The sequence below is a fragment of the Delphinapterus leucas genome, chromosome 8, assembly GCF_059928025.1.
Source record: "Delphinapterus leucas isolate spDelLeu-1000000601 "Yukka" chromosome 8, BTC_Dleu_Yukka2, whole genome shotgun sequence".
Classification (NCBI taxonomy): domain Eukaryota; kingdom Metazoa; phylum Chordata; class Mammalia; order Artiodactyla; family Monodontidae; genus Delphinapterus; species Delphinapterus leucas.
In genome coordinates this window covers 58626951-58639743 of record NC_143136.1, presented here as the reverse complement: position 1 = coordinate 58639743, position 12793 = coordinate 58626951, and the positions used below count along the sequence as shown (strand labels likewise).

The 12793-nt window shown below is 36.1% G+C and overlaps 1 protein-coding gene across 2 annotated transcripts in view; it reads right to left on the bottom strand.

The window, feature by feature from the left end:
- Nucleotides 1-12793, bottom strand: part of GPR155 (G protein-coupled receptor 155) — a 43398-nt gene that overhangs the window by 3440 nt on the left and 27165 nt on the right. For both annotated transcript variants that reach the window (XM_022570070.2, XM_022570069.2), the window contains exons 11-15: nt 10913-11017; nt 8176-8312; nt 6571-6666; nt 3961-4025; nt 2641-2778 (exon numbers count right to left, since the gene is read on the bottom strand). In XM_022570070.2, coding sequence (XP_022425778.1) covers nt 2641-2778; nt 3961-4025; nt 6571-6666; nt 8176-8312; nt 10913-11017 — 541 coding nt within the window. The remainder of the gene's footprint in view (nt 1-2640; nt 2779-3960; nt 4026-6570; nt 6667-8175; nt 8313-10912; nt 11018-12793) is intronic.

Genomic DNA, 12793 nt, shown 5'->3' with positions numbered 1-12793 from the left:
TTTCACTTGGTGTATTGCCCTCTAGGTCCATCCACCTTGTCGCAGATGGCAGGATTTCATTCTTTTTTGTGGCTGGGTGATATTCCATTGTATATCTATACCCCATCTTCTTTATCCATTCATCTACTGAGGGACACTTAGGTTTCTTCTATATGTTGCCTATTGTAAATAATACTGCAATGAACAAAGGGGAGCACATATCTTTTCTAATCAGTGTTTTTTATTTTCTTTGGGTCAATACTCAGGAGTGGAATTGCTGGATCATATGGTACTATTTTTAATATTTTGAGGAATTTCCATAAGATTCCTCAGATTTTTTTTTTTTTTTTTTTGGCCATGCTGCATGGCTTGTGGGATCTTAGTTCCCAGACCAGGGATTAAACCCACACCCCCTGCACTGGAAGTGTGGAGACTTTTTTTAAAAAATAAATTTATTTATTTTACTTATTTATTTTTGACTGCGTTGGGTCTTCGTTGCTGCAGGCGGGCTTTCTCTAGTTGCGGCGAGTGGGGGCTACTCTTCGTTGTGGTGCGCGGGCCTCTCATTGCAGGGGCTTCTCTTGTTGCGGAGCACAGGCTCTGGGCACGTGGGCTTCAGTAGTTGTGGCACGTGGGCTCAGTAGTTGTGGCTTGCGGGCTCTAGAGCGCAGGCTCAGTAGTTGTGGGGCACGGGCTTAGTTGCTCCGTGGCATGTGGGATCTTCCTGGACCAGGGCTCAAACACGTGTCCCCTGCATTGGCAGGTGGATTCTTAACCATTGCGCCACCAGGGAAGCCCCAGTGCGGAGTCTTAATCACTGGACTGCCAGGGAAATCCCAGATTCCTCAGATTTAAAAAATTTTTGATAATAAATCTGCTTCTTAATTATTTAAAATTTGTCTTCCTAATGCAAATGTGAGGGTGCCTCAGGTATGAATAAAAAAACAAGGGAAAAAGAAGTGTAAAAAAACAAATTAAGTAGATTCTGTTCATTTTTATACAAGTATGCAATAGACAACATGAATCTGTCCACAAGCATTAGTTAAGCTGCAAAACCTAAAGTGCTTGACAATAGGAAACAGTGGATGAATATCAAGATGAAATGAGAAATAGGTGACGAAAATTTTAAAGCATTTAACCACAAATGAATGTACATTAGCGTTTCATATAAAAATTAGAAAAGAGGTTAATATACATGAAAAAATTTCTCAAGTACACAAAATCACAATATTGTAATATCAGTATTTTACTTAGTAATAGGATGTCTTAATTTATGCTTTGCAACTACAAACATCACTTTAAACAAAAGCCTGAACATTACACCCAGAGCCTGAGCCTTTTTCCTCCTCGTTGATTTTAAATTTATAGCCCTACACCTTCTAATCCAGACACCAACTGATTAATATTTGCTTCCTGATGACTGATCAGGCAGCTACAACCACAGCCCACGGAGTTGTGCAGAGCGGCAGAGGATTAGCCACTATGCAGGATGCAGAGCAGTCCCATCACCAGCCTGTGCCCATTTGCCATCTGGGACGGAGGCAGCCTGACAGCCCTGCAAATGGCAAAGAGCCATGCCAGTCGGCAATCACAGTGGGCCTGGTGGAGGTAACACAGAGTTCCTTTTTTTAAATTTTAAAAAGCAATTTTAAATAGTTGAAACTATCCATAGATGGTACTTTGAAATAATTGTGTTTGGGCCTTTAAGGGTGGGAAACTAATATTTTTTCATAGCTTACCGTTTCCAGAAACTGGGCTAGGCGCATCATATAGATTTTGTTATCTAATGCAAATAACCCCAAGAGCCAGGTATTTTAAAGAAGAGGAAAACTAAGGTTTAGAGACTTAAACTTGCCCAATGTCACAGAGCTAATAAGTGGCAGATCCAGTAATTGAGTTCTAGTATTAGTCCCCACCCAGTGAGTCCCCTTTCCACGAGCTATACCAGGATACCTCCAGTTATAATGAAATATAGTGACATAATATTTGTAAATATTCTGAATGGTAATTTTCATAAATTTTCAATTTTTCAGTTATAGACATAAAAGTATTCTTAATACCATGATTTGTTTTTTTCTCTTTTTTTGACAACCAAAAATATTGGCACTAAAACATTTGTTTATTCTTTTCCTGCTGTATACTCCATACAGGATTAGAAGAATACATATGCTGTCACAGACTGAAGGTTAGGACTTGAGGTGAAAAATAAGCAGCAGAACTAATTAAGAGATAGAAATTTCATTTCATTTTCTTAACAATATCATTAGTAATATGAAATAGCATATGACTAGCATACTCCTAGGAGATGGGGAATATAAAATCACTTCTAAATACAATGTATCTCAAAGGTTTTTGAGAGGTACTAATGGCCAACATGAAATGAATGTTCATATTCTGCTACATTTTGGTTCATTCTAAAGTTTTCATGTTTTACATGGAAATCAGAAGTTATATGGCATTTAAAAATGTAAAGATCAAAGTGTTATGGCTGCTATATATGCTGTTTCTTAAACTATAAACTGACCCATAGCTATTTTAACTTTTATGTGTATATGTGTTATTGAAAATAACAATAATAAAGTTAGTCACAAGCACATTACTTAGCTGATTACAAGCCAAAATTAATCATCTAAAATATAATTATCTAGAACCTGTACTTACCTTCTTTCCTTCACAATGTTTTGGATACAGAGGTCACGGTGATAATGGATAAACTGTTGACAGGTCATTTTTATTTCCTCAGGAACAGAAGAATCCCTATTTTCTGCTGTTTCTTTATTGTTCCATAGGAATTCAAGTCTAAAAACCAAAATTTAAGGATGCAATTTTTAAGGAAAGAAAAGCCCTGAGAGAGAGCCCCTTCTTGCTTATCACCCCATCAACATGGCTGTTCCAAAACTGTCACTCACCACAGCTGTCATCTACAACACCCAGACATCCTTAGTCTCTGAAGCAGAAACATATTTAACCTGCATTTGGTGGCTGGGGTGGGGAACTTGAACATTTTATAAACCCTCCAGACATGCTGGAGCCATTTCAGTAACTACCAAAAAATGAAGTTTCTCATTCTACATTCTACTGTTTTAAAACGCAAAAAATAACGTATAGAGATCAAGTATATTATTTAATCATTTTCCAATTTTGGTACCAGAGACACAAATAGTGAGACCTGGAGTACAAAACAATTATGTTTTGCCAGCCCAGGCAATAGATCTGTTGACTCTTTTAACCAATCAACATTATGAAGCTAATAACTAAGTGCAGTGACTTTCCTATTATGCTTTTCTTCTTTCATGAAAGGACTGTGACCCTAGCAACTATATTTTAGTTGCTAAATGCCCAGGGACCATTTACTGGGCACTTTTTATATAGGCAATAGGATAAATTCCACTAGCACTTCTAGTTTCTACTAATTTTGACTTTGAAAACAAATGAGGAAGTACGGATTCACCCCTCTACCTCCACCACTTCCTCCCACCCCCAAGGTGAAGTGTTCGCATTTCATTATTTTTCATAAAGAAATTCCTGATCTGAATTCAAAGAAACTCTTCACCAAGTTAATTTAAAAAAATTGAAATTTAGAAAGAAGAAAACTTGAGTTTTCTATAAATTGTCGGTTTGACAGAAAGAGAAATCCTGTTGTCAAACAAGAAAGACAATCAAATATAGACCTTTGGGGGCACATCACCTACTATTTCCATTTCTAAATACATTTTCAAGTTTCATTTTACTTTATGTAGTTAATGGCATAGATAGAAGTCAGTGTCCATCAATTCTTGTTAAAATACAAATTAAAATGTTGGATTAATGACAGCTCTTCTGTCATTTTCTCGGCAATTATTTACAACAAATATGTGAATCAGCAGATAACCTTTCTGTGGTTTCCTAGTAGTTTCTAAAGGTTTAAAAATATAAGTATCTTAATAGAATGGCTTTGTCATCACCTTTACAGTTACAGCTTTATTTCAAAACTAAAAGTACCTTCTTTTGAAGGGTAGAATGATTAAATGTTTGTCCAATCCAAAGATGCCAAAGGAAATAAATCCCTATGGAAGAAAAAAAAGTTATATTTTATGAGTTCTAAAATAAATTTTAAGACAGAGAAATGATGGAAGCCAAAATATTTATTGCTTGGGGAAGTAAACCTCTAGTGATTAGAGCAACATTTTAAATAGAACCCACAGGCAATACCTCTAAAGTTCAGTGCCTGATGGCACGTACAGTCAATCCTCTGTATCCACAGATTCCATATCCATGGATTTAACCTACTGTGGATTGAAAATATTTGGGAAAAAAATTCCAGAAAGTTCCAAAAAGCAAAACTTGAATTTGCCGCATACTGGCAAGTATTTACATAGCAATTAAGGTGATGGAACTAACCTAGAGATGATTTAAAATATACAGGAGGACATGCATAGGTCATATGCAAATACTGTGCCATTTTATATGAAGGACTTGAGCATCCATGGATTTTAGTACCTGAGGGGTATCCTGGAACCAGTCCCCCTCAGATACTGAGGGATGATTGTATGGTCCTTGGCTACCTCTTCCCAATCATCTTTCCTACTAATTATGATGGGTGAAAAAAGTGAGTGCTGAACAACCACATTGGCAAGCTAGCTTACTGGAGAAAAATGAAAACATTTAAGGGCTATATGACTTTTTTCCCCTTTCTAAAAAGAAAATAAAATATCTCCCATTATGCTTAAGTACTTCTTTATTATTTTTCTGTTAAAACTTCAGAAATTATAGAATTAACAAGTGCTATAGGTTCTGATTATAATGAAGTAACTGAAAAAAATTTATGTGAAATGAAATTGGCTAGTGTTTAGGGAAAGGGTCTGAAGAATTTGGGAGTGATGAGGCAAACTAGCACCAGATATTAGCCACATATCAGGACAATCAGGACTGCCTTGGGGAGATGAGAGGCTGGGAACTGCCATCTGTCAGGCACAGTGGGGTAAGGATTTTAGAGCAGGTTGGTGTGGGTGGGATGGAAAATGCAATGACATGAAGGACCTACCTGTCTTCACCTCAAATTATAAACCACCTAAAGGGAATGATCTTACTACCACAACTCCCCAAGAGAAAAATGGAATGGGAGCAGGTTTTGTGTCTGTCTCCCTCCTTTGAAGCACTTCAGCCATAAGCTGTGGGGACAATATTTCAAATGCAACATTCCTGGCATTAGCTTCTGTTTGCGGAGCTTTGTCAGTCCCAGTCCTGGGATGGCTCAGCTTGGAGTGGGCTTTCTGAATGCAAAATGCTGAGTAAGACTAAGATTTTCAACCTAGTATTTTATAGTTCTTGGGTACAAAATCAAATCTTGGACAGTACCACAGAGTGAGGTGGGCATCAAGTAGCCCTGGGATGCTCATGTCTGTCTATAATAAACTGATAGGTCACTTGTCTGTCTAAATATAGCCATTTTTGCTCCCATAATAAAGGCAAAGCAAACTGGAAATATTTCAAGAAATTAATGTTAGGGAAAAACTTGCAAGAGTGTCTACTTATAAATGTTAACTAACTCATATGGCCAATTATTTCAGGTTTAATAGGCAAGCGCAATGATTTCAAGTACTGTAGTTTTTTCAACCTGATAATTAATCTTGGGACTAATATTCTTTAATTAAAAAGTAAGGGATGTGGTTAAGACTTCGCCTTCCAATGTAGGGAGTGCAGGCTTGATCCCTGGTCGGGGAGCTAGGATCCCACATGCCTTGTGGCCAAGGGACCAAGACATGGAACAGAAGCAATATTGTAACAAATTCAATAAAGACTTAAAAAAAAATGGTGCACATCCAAAAAAAAAAAATCTTTAAAAATAAAGTAAGGGACTGAAGACAATTAAATTTTTACATCAAAATATTTTCCCAATATCTAAAATATCATTTACCCTTAAATATCCATTTTAATAGTGACATAAACAAAGACAACAGCACCTATCATATTAGTTCTTCATGGAATTTTAATTTCTAATTTTTAAACTGGGGGTGACAAGTCTACTTTGCAGATATTCTTGTGATGTTTAAATGAAATAATTAATGTAAAGTGCTTAAAAATGTTTGGCATATAGTAAACTCTCAAGGAATGGTATCTACTATCCCTGGTCAAATTTTATTTATATACCACATGATTTTTTTTAAAGGATTTAAGTACCTGTAGTTCAAGAAACATCAAAATGTAAATGAAATGATGTGCATTAAAATAAGTTGCTAAACTAAAGGCTCAGAGAAGTTAAGTCATTTTGCCAAAGTAACTTATTAAGGCCACAACAAAGTTTAAAAAGAACTTGGAACATCTTGTCCCTGCTAAATTATCATTCTTTATCTCAAAACCAAAGCAAAAAACTATTTGGTATTTCTGATTGAAACACTCAGTGTGCATTCTGATGACTTTAACCAATATAATAATTCATCTCTACTAGGAGATAGGCAGCAGCTGTCAGCTGTCACGCATACCAGCAGCTGGCAAACAAACTAAACCCTTTTGATTTAAAAGAAAACAACAACATCCGTACCATCCCCCCACCCCCACCATCAAACCATCCAGGAAAACAAAAACCCCTCAAAGTTCTCAGTAAATAAATACCTGGCCAAAGTTAAACACAGCACAGAAAAACTGTAACTCAACATACAGTCTCCCAGGCTCTTGGTTGAATAGCCACCATAAACAACTGGAAAGATTCTGTAAAGGAAGGAGAAAATAGTACTTTAAAATGAAGCAAGCTAATCATTTCTCTCTATCCAGAACATAGTACAATAACTTATCTACTTAACAATTAGGAAGAAAAGAACTAAAGGGAAAAACACCAAGAGAATATAGAGGCTCTGTCTTTCAAACAAGAGGTTTCAACCTCTCTTCTTGACAGATGTCATTCAAGCAGCATCTATTCTGATCAGATTTGAAGCAAGAAGACATGAGCCATAATACAGAAGCTTACATAATACATCAGGACTTCGACTAGCCGAAGACAGGTCTGATTTTAAAATTAGTTTTACACAGTGAAAACAATCACATCACCGAGCAGCAGTTCTTGGCTGCATTTCTTACTTCTTGATTTTTGTTCTTAAACAGCAGTTAAAATGGTGCTGGCTTATATGATTCTATGTAATGAGCATCCCAGTTTGGAAAGGGTAAGGGGGTTTCTTCATGGGTTATATGGTCCATCTCCCATCGCTAGGCAAGTTACACTTGAACTATCACAAAGAAGTATACAATAACTGGTAATTCACTAAAGAGGACATAGAACTAATTTTTTAAAAACCCTTTAGTAATCAAAGAAATGCATTTAAAAAATGAAGTGCTATATTTCACTTATAAAATTATCAAATAAAAAATTTATAATATTCAATGTTGGTGAGAGTACTTTACAAACCTATACTACTTCTTTGGAAAACAACTTAGTAGAATGCATCCAAAGGCACAAAAATATTTATATTCTTTGATCCAGGTTTCCCAACTTTGAGAATCTATCATAAGGAAATATATTTCACGGAGATGTTTATTAGAGCATTCTGAAAAACTAGGAATGATCCATAGATCCATAAGGAAGTGGTTGAGTGAATTATAATGCTTCTCCTCTATGGTTTATTGAGGAGCCATTTAAAGTAATGGTTATGAACACTTTGCAGCAATATGAAAATGCTTGACATAAGTCACAAAGCAAGACATAAATCTGAATGTATTATTAGAACCATGAAAAATGTATTGAAAAAGAGAAGGCAGTAGTATGATGGATATTTTTCCTCTTTTCTCTATTTTGTAAGTATCCATTGTATGAAGTGGTTATGTTATTTTCATAATATAAAATTATTTCTAAAAGTTTATTTATCTGAGGACTATCTTCTGAGAGACCATGTAGTCATTTATCCACAGAAGTCAGTCAAGGATGTTAGGAGTAAGTGGTCCTGTACACATCATGGAGATGCCTGGTTTTACCCCAAATTCTAGGTTCAAGGCATAGGATGAGTAAGTATTCTAAGCAAAATAAGCCATTGAAGCACTTAGGCAACAGAGTAATGTGAATTATTCATTCTTTACCCCCAAAAAACATTTAGCTCAAGATTAGGATTCAGATGGTTGAACTGCCACCCCCCTGTGAAGGAGCAACTAAGTTTCTCCAGATGCCTGAAAAAAACCTTTGCCAAACATTTAAAGAAATGGCCCCAAAACAAAATCAGAAGAAACATTTACAGCAAACAGGCCAATGATGAGAAGTAAACACAAAAACACATGTCGAGTCAGTTGCTGGTCTCCACTCTGTAGATACTGCTCCTCTTCCTGGGCTAATATGCAGCTCTGGGAGTTACAGCGACTCACACAATGTTCATCTATAAAACAGCAAGTACAATAATTTGTAATCAGAGCTTTTTATCTGAATGCATTTTAAATTCATAATGACTTCCTAAACAAACCACCACATATGCACATTCAGCTCAGAATCAGTATTTTATTTTAGTTGAAATCCAAGGAAGTCTCCTCCATGTTGTTTTAGGAGAGTTCTACTTGTAGAATGTTTTTATCCCCCCAAAATACAAGTAGTACGCAATGGTTCTCTTCTACATTATTTAACAATGTAACACCCACACCCACACACTTTTTTAAGGCTAAATTAATAACTCAAGTTTCACCTGTGATAAATCTACACCTTGGGGTAATTTTGTAAAAATGTAAAAATCTACACCTTGGTGTAAATAGGTCACGAATACCCTATTTTGGCTAAGAGCAAAACAAATTTACTACTACCACTTGCCTTTCATTAAAGAGTTTAAAATTTGCCTTAGAAAAGACCTTTAAGAAACCAAATAAAAAATATTATACACTTTGTTCTGTTCACATATGGAACTAAGTCCAAATCACAACATGACTCTTCTCTGGCCTAAAAGAGAAGTGAGGGGCCTTTCACAAGAAACCTTTAATTCTCCCACCTCAGCTCCACTATATCTAAGGCATCAAATGCAGGGGAAAACATTTTTACAAAATAGATGCTAGTCTAACATACAGTCTTATTACAAAAAGTCAGAGATTAAAAAACACAACTTTACAGCTCTTACCTTTAAGCGAACAAAAATTTATACTTCCTAAAGGCTCTTCTTAGAAAAGAACATATACAACCATTAAACATGGTAGGGCACAATAGCTAATGGCACAGGTGAATGTTCACAATAAAAGTAGGTTAAAAGTAAAAAGAAACCAGGCTGCCAAACAGTTTCTGTAGTATGATCCTATTTTATAACAATTATTTGGGTACATACTGGTGTAGAAAAATTCTAGCAGTATATATAATAAACCTGGTCTTAAAACATTATGTAGAAGTATTATAAAAATGGATAAAAATAAATTTTACTATCTTTTATTCCCCTTTTTTACACATTGCGATATTTATTTTGCCTTTGTGGTGTGTCAGTGTTTTGGCGACAAGGAATTAATCACATTGTTAAACTCTAAAAATTCGCATTTGTCCATGGTTTGATTTCCCTTAGACTTTCTTTATTTCAGGCTTAGGAATGGTACTAAATTATGTGGGCAGATGAAGTCCTTATATGATGGCTCTCATTCTATATAATTTTTGTAAAATATGATCAGAAGATCTAATAAGCCCCTATAATTAAAAAAAATTTTCAGGAATCAGCATTATTAATGGAGAAATGATAGATAAGAAAATTGTAAGGGGATTTTGGGGGGGTAAAAAAGGTTGTTGAATCAAATCACATGTTGAGTTTGCTAATGGACTTTACTATTAGGTATACTGTATAGGGAAGAAAAAGCAAGGCAAACCCTTGGGAATTCTGATGTAAAGAAATATTAGCTTTAGAAAAGAGGCACACAAAACTTGAAACACATGTATCTGAGTGCCAGGAGGGGTTTCCTATTGAAAGTCAGTGAAGGCTCAACATCTGATGTATTTTTACTTCTTTCTGTGGAAATATGAATTCTACTATTTAAGATTCATTCCTAGCCAGCAGAAAGCAGTCAAGTATAAATCCCACCTGAATAATAACAACAACTACTGCTGCTGCTACTATGTTTAATAAGCATTTAGTTTGTATACCACTCACTGTGCTAAGTGATTTGCACACATCATTTCTTATAATCCTCACAACATTTCTTATATAAAAACATAATGACAGCAAAACAGTTGACGTACGCTCCATCATAAAGAGGACTTTTTAGCGTTTCCCTTTCTACTTTGATTAAAAATAAGCATGATCAACTGAAGGTACACTGCAATTTCACATAAATGTATTCAGCTGTCTTAACTAATTTGGAATTCAGACCATAAATGTGATTTAGTCTCTTAGTCTATATGCCAAAAGGTTATTATTTGTAAAGATTTTTCTTATTTTATAAGAAAGGGCATATTTTAAAGCACATGGATTCCAAATGTAATTAAGCACTAACTAATTAGTCCTGGCCCTGGGGGAATGGAGTGGGGGAAAAGTCTCAGCTTCTAAAACAAGAGCCCCCAAAAAATAATGGTCCTTAGGGCAAACTTCTTGGAATTATCACTTGGGTTAAATTTATTGGAAAAATTCCACGCAAATTAAAAATCAGTACCCTATGTATGCACAATTATTATACTATTTGTACTTTCTTTGAGAATATTCTCAAACAGTAGCTTCTATAGAAATTCTATATAGAGTTCTTTTAAGGCATAAGAATAAGGAATCTTTTGTTCCTTAGGCCCATCCTCATAGCCCAGATGCACTTACTTTTCTTTCTTTCTTTTTAAAAATATATATTTATATTATTTTTTTACTGGAGTATAATTGCTTTACAATGATGTGTTAGTCTCTGCTGTAAAATGAAGTGAATCAGCTATATGTATATATACGTCCCCTCCCTCTTGGACCTCCCTCCTACCCACCCCATCCCACCCATCTAGGTCGTCACAGAGCACGGAGCTGAGCTCCCTGCCAGAGGCACTTACTTTCCTCAAACGAGGGAGTCACAGAGCCACTGGTGCTTATGTTTGCTACTGGTTCTGTGGATGGGCAGCATAATTCACCATTTCCCATGGAGCAGAAGCAGCAACCTATATAGACAAAATACCATGTGAGGGAAGAGTCCAAGCACAACAGGAATGGACAGCATGAAGAGATGCCAAGTAAAACAAACCAAACCCCCCAAAACAAAAAAAAAAAACAAACTCATTCATACACAAACACAAATTTTCCATACAGCCACATTGTATGGGTATCTATCAAAAAGTATTCAGGGGCTTCCCTGGTGGCGCAGTGCTTGAGAATCTGCCTGCCGATGCAGGGGACACGGGTTCGTGCCCCAGTCCGGGAAGATCCCACATGCCGCGGAGCGGCTGGGCCCGTGAGCCATGGCCGCCGAGCCTGTGCGTCCGGAGCCTGTGCTCCGCAATGGGAGAGGCCACAGCAGTGGGAGGCCCGCGTACCGCAAAAAAAAAAAAAAAAAAAAAGGATTCAAATGTGCTTGTACAGAAGCTAACATTTAAAGAGTGGCAGACAAAGGATCAGTCTTTTACATATTGTCTCTTCTTTGTGTGAGACAAGGAAAATGTTTTTGTTTGTTTGTTCTCCAGCTGATATCTTTTTTGGACCCTCAGGGAATTCCCATAATTCATTAATTTTTTTTTAAGGAAAATGTTTTTATCCATGCTGTTTTATTAGTTTCCACTGTGCTTTGGGAAATAAGAATTTGACCACTTTCCTAAAATACAGCTTTGATTTCATCTCTCCTTGAAAACATGCACTAATGCTCTATTGCTAACTGCAGCTAATTCAAACTCCTTAGCCTGAATTTGAAAGCTCTCTAGGACTCGGCCCCTCTCCCCCTATCCAACCACTCCCACTATTCAACAAAGGCCCTTCCCTTCTTTCAGGACAATTCTCTAGTTGTCCTCCACAAACTTCATGTTTGAGTCTCCTGGCCTAATTTGACATAGATTTCATCCAAACCCTCTCCTCCTCTAAGTTTAGCTCAAAACTCACTTCTTTCAAGAACATGTTTCCTACTAGTTTAGAAGATGCAGTAAAAGCAGTTGTATTCTTTTTTTATTTTTAGATATATACTGCTGAAAGCCTCTTGCTGGTTTATAGGTAAACTGGTTTACACAAGTCATACTGAGACATCTGCTATAGAGCTGTAATTTTACCTCTATATAGTCAGAGAACTGCATGCAGTGTCCTTTAAAACATCTCATATATATGGACACGGTGCTCCTTGACATGGATTATAATAGAATAACTTCAGTGATAAACTGTATTAAAACTTAATGTACTAAAAAGGAACAATTCATAGGCTGAAACTTTCACTGATAATGTGCTTTAATTTTTCAGTAGTGTTCTTAAAAACAAAACAAAAAAAGATTTCAAAGTATAAAGACTATAATCTATAATAAGCTATTACAAATGTCTTTCTAAATTTAAGATAACGATGCCACAGAATAATCGAAAAGAAAATACAGAAATCAGCTGGCCTTGCCCTCTTACCTTCATAAATTTGAAGGCTTAAATTCACTAAGATAAAATTGTTAAGAAAACAGATATAAAGCCAGCCCATTCCAATGACATATGTATAGGGAACACACACATATGGCAGTTTTTCCCTTCAAATGTAAGAAGGATGTGTAAGTGCCCCATTAGCCTTCTCACTTATGTATGTATGTCTGTATGTTGCTCAGTAATACACCATACTTATTTATTACTTTTTTATTTTACCCTTTGACCCCCTTCACCCATTTTTCCTACCCTCTACTCCCTGACTCTGGCAACCACGAATCTTGTTTTCAGAATCTATGAGCTTGTTTTTTTTTTTTTTTAAGATTCCATATATAAGA